This window comes from Plutella xylostella, chromosome 9, assembly GCF_932276165.1.
Source record: "Plutella xylostella chromosome 9, ilPluXylo3.1, whole genome shotgun sequence".
NCBI lineage: Eukaryota > Metazoa > Arthropoda > Insecta > Lepidoptera > Plutellidae > Plutella > Plutella xylostella.
Window position 1 is genome coordinate 4126850 of NC_063989.1, and position 15289 is coordinate 4142138.

General features: G+C 41.3%; 2 protein-coding genes across 4 annotated transcripts in view; one reads left to right on the forward strand and one right to left on the reverse strand.

The window, feature by feature from the left end:
• Positions 1–10549, forward strand: part of LOC105393130 (disintegrin and metalloproteinase domain-containing protein 10) — a 63979-nt gene extending 53430 nt beyond the window's left edge. For all 3 annotated transcript variants that reach the window (XM_048622932.1, XM_048622933.1, XM_048622934.1), the window contains 8 exons: positions 158–392; positions 2769–2886; positions 4158–4327; positions 4760–5022; positions 5336–5568; positions 6461–6618; positions 7039–7169; positions 8368–10549. In XM_048622932.1, coding sequence (XP_048478889.1) covers positions 158–392; positions 2769–2886; positions 4158–4327; positions 4760–5022; positions 5336–5568; positions 6461–6618; positions 7039–7133 — 1272 coding nt within the window. In that variant the 3' untranslated portion in view covers positions 7134–7169; positions 8368–10549. The remainder of the gene's footprint in view (positions 1–157; positions 393–2768; positions 2887–4157; positions 4328–4759; positions 5023–5335; positions 5569–6460; positions 6619–7038; positions 7170–8367) is intronic.
• Positions 10550–10692: 143 nt separating this feature from the next.
• On the reverse strand, positions 10693–15157 carry LOC119691218 (membrane-associated protein Hem). Its single transcript, XM_038108114.2, has 2 exons — positions 14997–15157; positions 10693–14791 (listed from the first exon to the last, which is right to left on the reverse strand). The coding sequence occupies exon 2, from the start codon at positions 14785–14787 to the stop codon at positions 11410–11412; it is 3378 nt and encodes a 1125-aa protein (XP_037964042.1). The 5' UTR covers positions 14788–14791; positions 14997–15157; the 3' UTR covers positions 10693–11409.
• Between the last annotated feature and the right edge of the window lie 132 nt (positions 15158–15289).

Here is a 15289-nt window from a genome sequence, read left to right on the forward strand (position 1 = left end):
TTTCCGAAGCTGAAATATCTCAAATTATTTCAAAGAAACTTGTAAAAGCTTTAAGGCTTGAAAACAAGTACCTAAACAACACTTATTAATGTCAGTGGTTTACGCTGCTGGTTTTACAGTTTAAATAAATAAATAACCACTTCCCCCTCCATTCCAGCACGACTACCCGTCCGAGTGCCGGCCGGGCGGCCAGCAAGGCAACTACATAATGTTCGCATCAGCCACCTCGGGCGACCGGCCCAACAACAGCAAGTTCTCGACGTGCTCCGTGGGCAACATCAGCGCCGTGTTGGACGCGGTGCGCGACGGCCGCAAGCGGAACTGCCTCACCGCCAGCGCCGGCGCCTTCTGCGGGAACAAGATCGTCGAGACCGGCGAGGAGTGCGACTGCGGTATAATAATAATAATAATAATATGTGGGGACATCTCACACACGGCCATCCGACCCCAAGCTAGGCAGAACCTGTGTTATGGGTGTCGGACAGCTGATATATCTACACAAATACATAGATAGATAGATACTAAATATAAATATCAACACTCAAGACCCGAGTACAAATATCTGTCTTTAAACAAATATCTGCCCCAGCCGGGAATCGAACCCGGGACCTTCGGCTCAGTAGTCAGGGTCAGTAACCACTGCGCCATTCGGTCGTCCATGTGGTATGTGTTCTACATCTAGTCTACATGTTGCTATAGTGGTGTAGTCAACAACAGCGCAAGCGGAACTGCCTCACCGCCAGCGCCGGCGCCTTCTGCGGGAACAAGATCGTCGAGACCGGCGAGGAGTGCGACTGTGGTATGAGTTATTCTTCTTAGGGTGAGGCCCCATTGGTACGCTGCGTCGTCGGTGCCATATATTTTGTGAACATTCCTTTTGGATGACGCAACGCAACGCCGGGCAATGCATCAATGGGGCCTAGCCCTTACCGTCTCGGTGGCAAACACTACAGTTGGGGTAGTGTTTGTCACCGTGGTTCAGACAGATTAGGTGAAGACGCTGACTGTCCAGGAAGCGCCAGCCGAAATGCACAGTTGATACGTCACTTGTATAAAATGGGACGTGTTATAAGTTTGTTGGTCTGCGGTAGTTCCAGATACCGAATAGAACAGAATTTAATCGAATTATCAAGGTTTGTTTTGTTTAAATTGGTTACGTTGTTTAAAAGTTATGAGCTCATTTGATATCATTGTCGGTATTAACTTTGGTTAATTTATTATCTCATTCTCTATTTAACGAAGTTAAGTCGAGTGTACAAAACGCACTGATAAAAATTCAGTTCAAATATTTGCTTTTAATTTATACAGGATGACATGCACTTTCACGTCACCTCTGTAAATGATACTTATCTAAGAATGTTTAAAAAGTCTTAACCGCAACTTTACCTTGACTCATATCGCCCCCACAAGCTAGGTAGAGGCTTATAAATTAAATCCCTACATTTAGCACGTTGAGGCCTACAATACCCTCTGCTTCCGACCCACTGTGTAGAGGCCATCAATCATCTCATCTCTGATTCAAAGTATTTTATATTGTAAATGAACGAAAATCAAACCCATTACGACTGTTTTCGTGAATCACGAAGTCAAAATTCGAGTAGCAGCACAGAATAATAACTAGTACCAGGTACAGAAGTCCATCTTCGCAATGGCTATCAAAGAAATATGACTCCATCCCATAAGCAATAAGATCTAATTTAGATCGCGCTCCAGTCGCACACGTTTTTATTTACTTGCCTACCAATTTATTTTTGAGGGAATATGCGCCTTATTTCACTGGACTACGGTGCATAATAAGTTATACGTGGTTATACGCATTGAAAAAGAAGCCACCTTAGGGTTGCCTCAGCACCACAGGACTGAGTTTGTAAAAAGAATGTCATGATATTAAAACAAAATAATTAGAATTTAGAATACAAAGCTATTCCAAACTTTTTTTCTATTGGAAATAACCAGTAAAAACAATGACAATTTCATAGTTAAGATATTTTGAAGTACATAAAGTATGTATTAATCTAAGTACCTAAAACATTTAATTTTGTGAAAACATATTTTTTTTCGTTATAATTTATATTAAGGATATAATTTATATTATGATACAGAACGTGTTAGTTTCTTTAAGCACTAATCCCACTCAGCGCACATTTTATAATCGATTCATTAATACATTTTGAAGGTAGTTGTGTCTGTAAATTTAATACTTTAACGAAAAAAAAATTGGAATAGACTTTGTTCAACATGGAGAAAAAAAGGGTTTGTAGTTCGGATTAATTTCATTTCAAATAAGGAACGTAGAAGAAATCAATAAAATACTCAGATTAGTTTTACCTGTCAGCATCTTTTGGTAATCTAAAAAATTTTTAATTTGGATCACGATCCGTATTTAAGCAATTAAATACGGCACAGTATTTTTTTGCTGCTTTTTTTCTTTTTATGTCCATTTTTCTATTCATAAATTTTAATAAATACCTAAATACGACATTTATAAACTAGTACGAAATAGGAACAAATAGCGCGCGCGTGTATCGTCTTCCGCTTGCGGCAGCCGACTAGATTCGCCCCCCCGAGGCGGCAGGCGCCAGGCCGGCGCCTGCGCCGCCCACGCGCGGAGTGACACAGGCCTGGTAGCAGGTAGTCGCTTCGCCAGCTTCTTGCAAACTAACATTTAGTTCTATGATTTCGGGCGTGAGTTTTACCAGTATGTACTCTAAACACAATGTTCCTGCAACTGAATCTAATACGCGAATAAACACAAATTTTTTACCCAGGTTACGACGAGAACGAGTGCAAGGACCACTGCTGCTACCCGCGGCAGCTCAGCTCGTACGACCGCGAGCGCAACGCCACGGCCAAAGGATGTACTAGGAAGGCCGATACGCAGTGCAGGTGAGGATTACTTTTAACAATAGTGTAAGGTGATGTAGTATAATACGGCCGCAGACGAATGTTAAACGAGATTTTTTTGCAATATTAGCGTTGTGACAGACGATGGAAGTACATCATTATAAGCACGCATGTAGCGTTATTCATATAATTTCCCTGCGTTTTTTTATTGCAATAAATAAATAAATATGTGGGGACATCTCACACACGGCCATCAGACCCCAAGCTAGGCAGAACCTGTGTTATGGGTGTCGGACAGCTGATATATCTACACAAATACATAGATAGATAGATACTAAATATAAATATCAACACCCAAGACCCGAGTACAAATATCTGTCTTTTAACAAATATCTGCCCCAGCCGGGAATCGAACCCGGGACCTTCGGCATAGCAGTCAGGGCCACTAACCACTACGCCAGTCGACCGCAATGTGTTCACTAACTAAAACTGATATGTTACAGGTAATTTACCGACCAAAAATTCACAATATAAATGACTATAAAATAATCTGAAATGTGAAATCAGACACAAACCCTATTTAAGATTTTCCCCAATAAGTCCAGACAAGCCGAGCCAACTTTGTATACCAATTTAATTCATGATTTGTTACGAAGCTTCTAAGAACATGAATAAGTTATTAAGAGCATTATTGTTGAAGGCGTACTAATTATACTGTAAATCACGCTGAATACCGGCACTCTATTAGACAACAATCAGTAGTACAATTAAGTTATTTACTTGTTCTTAGAAGGAATGGCTTAAGTAGGTATTACGTTATTATTATAGTTAAGTTTTCCGTATAGCTATAGTTATATAGAATACACTATAGTGTATTTATTATACAATTAAATACCTATATAGATGAATGTAAATACGGACTGTTGCTGAACAATAGCACCTATAAACAAAGAACCTTATAGATTTTATTTTACAATGTTCTAAAATTCAAGCTATTTACATAAAATCTTATGCCCATTCTTCCATTACCACGTGTCCCAAAAATTCACACATAACACAACTAAGTAAGTATATCTCTGTGTCTTGATTTTTATATTTATAAACTTCTCTCAGCCTATTGCACTACCAATCACTTTCCCGACATCACCAAAGGTTAACGGGTAGAGAATGCCTAGTTATTATCATTAAGTTCGCCTTTGTACAATATTTTTTATGTGCAATAAAGAATTTATAATAATAATAAGCCCAGTTTCCGAAAAGAATGTTTAAGCATAATTGAACAAACAAACACTAATCATTCCTCTCTCCCGCAGTCCGTCACAAGGCCCGTGCTGCCACGCGCGCACCTGCCAGTTCGTGCTCGCCTTCCGCAACCAGACGTGCCGCGAGGCCAGCGAGTGTTCCCACGCGGCGCAGTGCTCCGGCCGCGCCGCCGAGTGCCCCGAGCCCACGCCCATGCCCAACCACACCAAGTGTAACAACGGTCAGTGCGACACACACCCCCATGTGTATAGAGATAGAGACGTGCCGCGAGGCCAGCGAGTGCTCGCACGCGGCGCAGTGCTCCAGCCTGTATATTTTGACAGCTATGTCGGTAACCTTAGTCCTCTGACGTATAACCTCATTTCTGATACGATCCATCAAAGAAACCCCAAGCATAGCTCTCTCCATAGCACGCTGAGCGACCATCACAGCGATATATCACCCCTCAATGCCCAGCAAAACCCTGCAATAGAGTGCTGCCAAATTGACAGATTCATACGTGTTATATGCACGTAACCTACCTAAACTACTTCAAATTAAGATAGTAGCCAGACGCCTGGAATCCTAGCCTACCGTCATGCGTCACCTATCCTACAAATTTATAATTATACTCTAAAATAAACATACCTAATTATAATCGTTTCCCCAACAGGCACCCAACTCTGCATAAACGGCGAGTGCAGCGGCTCCATCTGCCTCGCGTGGAACATGAAGGAGTGCTTCCTCTCCTCCTCGCCCATATCCCTCGGGGCGGGCGTCACGGCCGTGGCTGACAGGCGAGCGCTGTGCCAGCTGGCGTGCCAGACCGGGCCCGGGCAGGACTCGTGCCAGAGCACGGCTGACTTCGCGCATAGGGTCGGGTTGCCGCCCGGCGGGATTAGCTTGCGGCCCGGCAGCCCGTGTGATAACTTCCAGGTGAGGATTGATGAATTTAGGGCTTGAGAATGTGGTTTCTAAAGCAGGCTTCACGGTAGTGTAAACACGTTATCCGAACGCTCTAGAACACTATTTTAAACCTGTGGGGTAGGGGGCTAGGATGGAGCATAATCATACGATACGTATAGAACTCGTATAAAAATCGAAAAAGATTGAGTTGTCGAGCTCCATGTTGAATGCAGTGAGGTGTTAAACGCGACTACCTTATAAGGCCACGGTGCAGGTACAGTGGAGAAAGCATTACCTATACTTCCAGCATTAATCCCTCTAATTGTAACCTATCACTTCACAGGGCTACTGCGACGTATTCCTCAAATGCCGCGCGGTCGACGCCGAAGGCCCACTGGCCCGACTGAAGAACCTACTCCTAAACCGAGCCACGCTCCAGACTGTACAAGCGTGGGTCATAGAGCAGTGGTGGGTGGTGTTGCTGGCCGGAGTGGCGCTCATTGTGTGTATGGGCGCGTTTGTCAAGTGCTGCGCGGTGCACACGCCGTCGTCGAATCCGAAGAGACCGCCCGCTAGGTATGTTGGCCTGGTACTTTTTGTGGAGTTTGTGTGAATGCTTATTTATTTATTTTAACACTTTATTGTATGCAAAATACATAGGTATTACAATAAAAGATGGAGATAATTAAACTACACTAGTATACAAGGGCGAACTTATCGCCTAAACGCGAAAGTTTGTGTTAGAGATGTGTGGTGTGGGTGTTTGTGGAGATCTATGGTTTCGATGGATGCGTTTACTTGTATTTTTATAGGTTTTTTAGAGTGTTCTAGTGATGATAATGAAAGTTTATAGAATCTTATTTTATAGTTAACCTCATTTTATTTAATTATTTGCTAATTACTAACATAATTTCCACCGTTTTTTCCTAGACGTGCCCGTCGTCCCCAACAATACTAAAATTTCTTCAGGCGCCTACCAAAGATTCCCTGTACTTACTATTGATGTTAATATCATGTAATTTTACCTGTTCTATCCTTCTCAACCTTCGACTAATAAGGTTTGTTTCAAAGTTAAAACCTGCACAGTAATATCTTTCACTCTGGTGTCGGGTATATGACAGGTTTGGGATGAATATTTGATATGTGGGACTTTTTTTTATTACTATCGAGGTGGCGAGGTGGGCTTAGGTATAATTTATATATGCAAGCAAGACTACAACAATAGATCCCTACTATGCACTTTCTCATTATTCATGCCACAAGCACATTGGTGTTGTACGAAGATTTAATCAAAACATACCATCTACGGAATTTAACTACATAATCGAGGGTAAATAAAAACTCAATTCAAAAGAAAACCGTTCATTTACTTTCACGCGCACATTCCATCTAACCATCCAAAAATATCCAACTATCCACAAGCAAATACAGACTCTACCCAACACTAACCCCTACCATTCCCCCGCAGACGTCTGTCAGAGACGCTCCGTGGCCCCATGAACACGCTACGTCGCATGCGGCACGGGCCGGGGGGCGCGCGGCCGGCCGGGGCCCGCGCCCCCGCGCGCCGCCCGCACCGACAGAACAAGGGGTATGCGCCGCCGCACGCCGGATACAGTCATGGAGGTAAGACTAGTAGTACCTAGTAGTAGCTCTACAGTACAGCATGCGGAGTGTGAGTTTTAGACTTTTCGAGGAGTAAACGCTGGTATGGAACGGGAGTTAGCAGTCGCCAGTTAGCAGAAATGCACTGCGCTACCTCCACCCCATACAAATTGGCATTTATGTTCGCTGTTCAACGGTGAGAACAAGGCCTACTAGATTCTTAGATCTCTTCAGAGTTTTCAACGCGACTTTATCACGTTGCATTTAACGTACCCATGCTCACGCTCGTAAATGTTTTGTTAATCTAGCTAGAGTAACCCTCCGTCAGTATACTGCGGATGGCAGGCGTAACCAACCGACTGTAATAATTTTCTCGCAACTTTTGAATTTATCCTTTGAAACGTCTGTATTTTATTTCTTTCTAACTTTACAACTACGCAGGCGCAGCGCCGTCGGCGGGCCCGAGCCGGCGCGCGGAGCCGTACGCCAACGCGTACCCGCAGTCGTACGAGATGCGCGCGCCGCACAAGGTGTGACGTCACGACCCGCGCGCGCCGCCGCCTGTCACCGAGGTATACCACTTCAGAGATTTTGTAACTAGCTTGGCGAGAGAGAGAAGAAATGAATAGAGCATAAATAGATGGGCTGCCAGCTTAACAAATAATGTTACTTTGTATACCTACTAACGTGCCTAAACAAAGTTTTATATAGATGATCACTGATAAAATTCCTTCCTTATATGAATGAAAAATATACTTTTACATAATAAATCACATATTCATTTTCGCAAAACTAAAGTTGCTTAGAATGACGATTTGTACTTTATAACGGGATTACGTTGACTTATAGGACATCCTGTATATGGATGAAAGAAAGAAAGAAAGAAAGATACATTTATTTGACACACTGAGACAGAATAATAAGACAGAAAAAGAAACAATAACAAAATAACGAGAATACTTAATACAGAACAAACAAACAAAAACAAAACAAACAAATAAAGGATGCTGTCCAGAGTGTCAAAACGGCACCAGCTCAGCATATGCTGTGGACAGTGAGGCCACAGCGCTGGTTTTCAGCTGGCCCTTGAGTTGACCTCAGTCACGAACGCGAAGTTGGTATTATATATATATTAATTATGATGGGTTGTGTTATGTGATGAGATATTAATAATTACATAGGTTATAAGTGTGGAAAGAAATAAATAAATAGTAGGTGAGTCAGTGTTTGTGTAAGGTAGGTATATAGATAAAAAAAAAAAAATGTAATATGTACAATCTGTATCAAATGTATTAAGTAATAAATATTTAAAAAATTAGGAAAGGTAGAATAAATAAAAATACAAAACATAAACTAAAAGTAAATAAAAGTGCACAATAGTAGTAGGTACTATTAGCCGGTCCACAATGCCAGCCGATCATGGTACCGCCTTCCTACTTATAAGCAGTGGCGGGTAGCCATTATGAAACGGCACCCACAGCCACAGCCTGCAGCGTGAAAACATTTTTCAGTATCCGGGCGTGACCCGCTCAGTGTGCCCGCGTCATCCCGCCAGCCGTGCGTAGATAACGGGACGAGGCGGCGCGGCGCCCGCGCACCCAGCCCGGATACTACCAAATGAAGTACCCCACGAACAGCTAGCAACAATCATTATACTCCAGTGTATAAGTACCTAAAGTGAAACATGGGAGAAGTATCTAAGAAGTACCTAAAGTGATAAAGGGATGGACTACATCATGCTTATATCAAACCATGTATAATCTCCCCCAGCCGGCCCGCGGTCCCGTGGAAGTGGTGTCGCTGACCCCGGGCGTGCCCCTGCTCCTCGGCTACGTGTGTCGCGCCGACCGCGCCACGCTCACCGTGGCCTCGCAGACCACCATCACCCTCCACGCGCCAGACGATAGACAGAAACAGCTATAATACTGAAGTGCCAGGCCGGACGGGCGACGATTCTGAAGACCCAAGTGCCCCGAGTTGGGAGATTTCACATCGGATGTGATGTGAGGAAAGTGCTACTATTTTCATATATATGCCAAATTTTTGGTTTGAACGTTTTGAGGCTTGTGTCTTCAGAATCGGCCTCGAGGTGTTATCACAAAGTGGTTTTAGGATTGCGGTTCAGTGTTTCGTGATGCAATAGACTGGAGATGCTCGAACTCAACGCCGAATCTTGTACAAAAAGTGAATAATGAGAGTTCAGTTACAATAGTATCCGTTTAAAATGCAGTAGCTGTAAGTTTTATTTAACGACTGTAACTCAGAATGTAATATGTTAGTCGTTATTGTAAACGATTAGGTGTATCGCTAACTTTCGTAGGGTGTATCTTTACTTAAAAGGTCTCGACCAAGCGATTCGAGCGAATCAGCCGATATAATAAACAGAATGCATTTAATAGCAATGATATAAGTTACGTTTGGGAGATTATCAGTGATGCGATGTGTTTTAACGTTTAAAATATATCTAGCCACGAGAGTGTCACAAAAGCCCATTTTTAAATAAACATATTTGCTCAAAATGTTATAAAATCAGCCAGGTTGTTTGTATATTATTCGTGTATTTTCATGGGCTCAAAATTAACTAGTTTGGAACACCAATAATCAATTTAGATGAAGCTTGTATACCTAATAGTTCAGGATTTTATTATACCTATAAAATTGGTGTTCATGGGGTTAACTAAAACCAGATTCAGACAGACTACAGTATTAGTCCATTTTATTTATAGGTAATTAATAAGCGATTCGGAAATTCTTTGCTCAATATTGGTCATATTATTTTATACAAAATTACTATCTTCAAATAATTTTTGAGCTCAAATTGCGGTCTTTTACGAATCATAAAAATTCATTCCGTTATATTTAAAATAATTACTATTGTATGCATGACTTGCTAATATTACTCAGAACAGTGATACTCAATATTGATGCATGGATAAGTATGTATCTAACCTTTACAGCACATCATTTATGTATATTTTTGTATATAAATGGAAAATTTTACAAAGGCTACACGTAAGAATATCATAGATTAATAATTAAAATCAATAATACCACTAACGTTAAATCAATAGTTGTGTATGTAGTACAGTCTTTTTTGGAATCTCCGTAAGCGTATATTTTATATTATTTAATGTTTTTAGTTTAAGTGGAAACGGAGGTGCCATTATAAAAGCTAACAGCTGCTTTTATTTTCTACTCTTAGATTATGTTTATAGTATTATATTATCTAATTGGGCTCAAATTCTTTCAGCGTTGGCTCAGCTAGACTTCGGTATTGTCTACTAATTGTTTCAATTATATGTATGTTAAGTTTAGGTAGAATAAACATGAATTTTTAACAGTATTGCCAAAATGATCGTACTATTATTAGACTGAAAGTTTACGTTTTTATCTGTCTATTATTACGAAATTGTGACCATGATTTAACATTCTTGTATTATTATGGTGTTCTTGCATATCACAATTCTTAACTTGCATTTGTCAGAAGCTATGATTCCGAGAAATCTAAAACCCTGATCTCTTATTCAGTAATGAGAATTATACTTATTATATTATAGTAGTTATTAACTTTCGTCGTGCAAGCCAAAGAGCATGATGTATTTTTTATTATTTCTATACATTGTAATGTAAGTAAGGATCCGTATACCACAGCAATGCCATTATTAGTGATTGTCGTTAAATAAATACACTGGTTTCCTATAATATTGTATATTTGTTTGTATGTAAGCAGAGGTAAAGGATTTCAAACGTAGATCTTGACCAATCATGACTGATGGATGATATGCTGATACTTTCCATCACTTTCAGTAGAACTCAATGGCATTAATTCTCCTATTTGTAAGCAAGTTTACCGTAATAGAATATTTAAAAGACAATGTGAATATTTTTAATTAACAAAATAAATGTTACAACATGTGATTTCAAAATAAAAAACAATAAATTTTACATGAAATGATGTCTAATTATTTCTATCTTCCTACAAGTTTGTATATTGATTATATATTTAATAATATCAAATTATAATATTATTAAGCTAACAAGTCAATGAAGTGACTACCGACACTAGGAAAATGGTATTCATAAAAAACAATGACATTAATTATATTAGTTTATTTACAAATCATTAAAGTTTTACAAAGGGCTATTTCATGTATAGGTGGTCATATAAATGGGTACTCCTTTTAAACGATTACACTTGGCTTAAATCAGTTTTTTTATATAAATCATGTGCTTATACGGGTTTAAATAAATGTGAGATACTGCAACTCAACAACTTACTAATAAAGCACGGTGTACAAAGCTTAAACTAATTTGGATTACAAATGCATATTTTTTAAAGCAAATTTAGGCAATTATATAACTAATTACCTACAGACGTACAATGTAAGTCTATAATGAAAATAGGTCAATTCCTTGAATACAAAAAGTTATCCTATTCAATATAATGTATGTTAGTATTAATATAACTATAAATAAAATAATGCATGAATTCATGATTTTTTTGGAAATTTTGCAACGAGAGTTCATGAGTCTAAAGGTTACGGAACCAAGGCATATTATGTGATAAAATACTAACTATGTAGGTAAAAGAATAATAGATAATGAAAATGAACATTAACCACTAAAGTAAATGAGGTGCGTAGATAGTCTAATGAACCTAGCGATACTTTTTTCTTAAAACTACATCAGTTTAAATATTAGGTACATCATCATACCGATAATTATACTTTGAAATAGGTACTTCTATAACATAATAAACAAAACAATGCAAGATGCAGGCGGGATCAATGGAAATGTTAAAATTATCTTTCCTTACGAATGTAAAAGTAACTGTTCCTGTTTGTATACTTCATGATAAGCATTACGTATCAAGACATACGGGAAACATGATTCAAGTAGATCCATGGTCAAAAATGGTGACTCCTGGACTATCAGGTCCAAGAGGAGATACACAGATTCCCTATTCTTAGTAGCTTCTTTGTCGGTCTCCTGGCCTAGACGCAGCAAGGAGGACGAGGCCAGGGCGAGGAACTCCTTCATACGGTCCTCGATATCGCCCTGGCCGCAGATAGTGAACAATGCGCCAAAGATGTGGTTGACTGCCAACGCCATGCAGTGTATATTGTTCGAGTGGCCTTCGAGCGAAGGTCTGTAGAAGGAGCTCTCGCTGCGAGCGAGCTTCGGGATGGAGACGGCGACGAACACCATGAGCAGGCACACCACGAGGTGCTCCTCGTCCTCCGAGTCCGCCTTGTTCTGGCGCAGCGCGGAGGTGAGCGTGGGCTCCACGCGGCACGGCAGCCCCGCCGCCGAGCACATCTCCAGGATCACGCGCATGGGGTCGCCGCTCGGCAGCTGCTGCTGGAAGTCCTTTATTGAACTTATCAAAAACGGAATCCGCCGCTCCAACACGTCGAGCAACGACTCCTGCGCTATTTGCCGGAAGCTCAGAATTACGCCAATGATCGTCATCCTCTGCAAAACGTTGTCGACGTGCTGCAGCCGTTTAAATTGCTCGCGCATTATTTCCGGCTTGTCGAAATTGGTTCGCAGCATTTGGAGCACTTCCTTGTTTTGGATGACGAGTTTCTTCAGCTCCTGCACCTGGCTCGCGATGTGCCACATCAGTGTTTCGCTCAGCAGTTTCATTCCGTAAGGACCGATCAGTTCGGCAAGTGCCCGTAACTCGTTTATGTCGGAGTACTCTTCCGCATTAAACGGAATAGCTGCTTCCGGTGTCAAACTGACGAATGCTTTCTGGTTCATGGAAAAGCAAATGTTGCCGGCACTGACGCGCCTCAGCAATATCTCGGAGTACCACTGAGTGTAGAGCGACGCCATTGTCTTTTCTCCGTGACTGTCCATGGCTTGAGTTTGTTGCAACAAGCAGTTGTTGAATACTCGAGTAATGTCAATGTGTACATAGTTCTCTACAGTTTGCAGCACATTCATGTAAGCCCTCACACTTACCAGTAACTCAGATGGTTTGGCAATTTCGCTGGTGTCTTGGTTGAACATGACCATGCCCACTAAGGCCTTAGAGAACCTTGTCTCCAGGTGTTGGTGAAGGTACTCGCGCGGCGCAAATGTATACTCCCACACATTGACGGTGGTGCAGTAGTTGATCGCGAAGCAAAGCTCAGTCAGTGCCATGTGGAGTTTGTCCATTGTTGTCAACTCTTCGCGAGTCTTTCTGTAGCTCTCCGCTCCCGGTTTAGCCATTTCTACATTGTTCTTCTTGTTTTTATCCTTCTTCTTCCTGTTTGCGAGCTGAGCAATAGTCTGTGCACAGTGTTTGGGCAGCAACTTGTCACTCATTGTGCATTGTTCATCACAAATTGTAGTTATAATATTCTTTGCCTCTTTTGCCATTTCATCCAAGAATATATTGACCACGGACAAGCTCCTCTCTCTGATATGATGTCTCTCTTCTGGACATAATTCATGTGTGCAGTTTTGGAAGTGGCTGCAAATCAGTGGGAATGCAATAATGTAGCGGTTCTGTGCTGGAAATTCCAGGCACAAATGGAATTGGCTTTCAAATATTTTGCTATAGAAGCAAAACAGTGACAAATCTGATGTTTCTACCATTATTTCATCCAGATTATCAACCATCTTAGTGTGAAATACCATTTTATCTATAAACTGGGCCAGTTCCCTCTGGTCTACTAGACTGAGAGGACTTTTTCCAACTGAAGTAGTAGCTTGCAATCTGAACCAGTCTAAACGGAAAGCTCTGAAGTCAAACAATTCATTGTCCTCAACTTGTTTCACATTTAGGGTGGCAGCGGTATTGCACAAAGACGACAAAATAATGCTCTCATCATCTGGACATACTTGTAAGTTTTGTATCATTAAATTAAGAGCTACAGCATCATATCCAGACAGATACTGCACATAGTACCGCTGCATCACCTGGCTGTACTTCCGCACCAGGGCTCGCAGCTCCTCCATGTGGAACAGCAGCTCGGGCAGCTGCCGGTCCACCAGGTCCTCTGCAGCCTTGCCTTTCACTTTCTGTGGAGGGTTATCATTGTGCCGCAACAGCCAAAACACTTCATCTCTTGAATAGCAGAGTCCAATAAATATCAGTAGGGCTTTAGGACCCAACAACCCAGGTTGATCAGTCAGTATCAGTCCTAGTTCTTTCAGTGCTGTTCTCAAGAACTTTCTTCTCTCTCTATGCTTATAGCCAGCTTTCTGAACTGCATGGTGGTAGCAGTCCTTTACTTCAGAAATTCTTTTACCATAGCCTTTTATGCCATCAAAGAAGCCTTGTATGTAGGAGTGGATATAAATGACCTCATCCCTGAAGAGAGCCACAACCCATCCTGATTCCAGGGCACTCACCCACATCTTGTTAGCGTGATCTTGCTGCAGCATTTGATGACATATGACAAAGCCAAAGATGACCCATCTCTCTAAGGATTCAAGTGAAACATATTCACAAGACATAGTGTTGGTCTCTGATGGCTTCAGTAGCTGTGCAGGGTTGCTCACAAGGCTCAGCTTCTGCTCGGACCTCCAGTGCTCGGCGGTCAGGTTCCGGGCAGGGTACACATGCCACAGAGAGTTCAGAGCACTGGACAGCACTTTCTGGTGTATCATGAATTCTTCAGACAACTTTTTCAGTGGTGCATCATAATCCACAATCATTTGACCCAATCTAGGGAAGCTTGGATCAATTTGGTTGTGCAGCATTTCATGGGCAGCATTGAATAGCCCGAGTACAGCTTTGCGGTCTTCCACTCGGGACAGAAGTATCATAAGTGCAACATAAGTTGTTACAAGGTCCAGGTAATTTTTGGTCAATTCAAAGTTGAGGGTTAAGTCCAGAGTAACTTGACAAGCATCCATTGTATTCAATAGTTCACAAACATTATCCTTGAAGTCTAGAAGATCCACAAAGGTGTAATAGTACAGTGACAGAGATTTAATTATCTCATTGCGTAGATTTGTTATTGCTTGAAGTCCTTTCACGTCAATGTTTGGAAATCTCCTGACGATATGCTTGATTGAAGATTCTAAGGTCTTGTCAGAGAGAAAGGCAGGTTTGGACTTGGCATCTCCGCAAGCCTTTTTGATGTTGTAAATGCGAGTAAGCATTCCGATCCCGCGGTCATTTAGAATGATTAGTTTCTCAGCCAGCTTCTGCTGGCTGACGTGAACCGCTCTCGATAGCGTAGACATTGTTCTGAAACAAACAAGTACGGAACTGTAGAATGATACAATACACACCGTATAAAGGGATTATCAATCGCTGACGCACCGAAGTGATGTCAAGAGGCGTAATTACAAGAATATTATCAAATTATTGTATGAGGATTCACTGTACATAAAAATTAGCGAACTATCTACATTAGAACAAAGTTTAGGCGTTCAAGACTTCTATTACGTACCTGTTGGAAAAATTTATATAATTCTTAGTTCCTTGTAATCATACTGCAACATTTAGCAGTTGTTCGATGCCAAAAACGCTGTAAATATTCAATATTTTCAAGAAATGGGAGTGCCTGTTTCCGAAATGTCGGTCGCTCGGTAAATAATTTACTCATTCTGTGTCTGTGAACGTTTTTGTCTGTGGTGTGGACTGGGTCGGTGAAGTATAGTGCCCATTTGTCCTGAGAAGCGAAGCAGAGTGATGTCGTAGATTCGTAGTAGACCACCCCCGCGAGATGGCACGAAAAAGTTA

Bases quoted from the DNA above. Each gene is read 5' to 3' on its own strand.
- LOC119691218 (XM_038108114.2), bottom strand. From the start codon at position 14,787: ATGTCTACGCTATCGAGAGCGGTTCACGTCAGCCAGCAGAAGCTGGCT.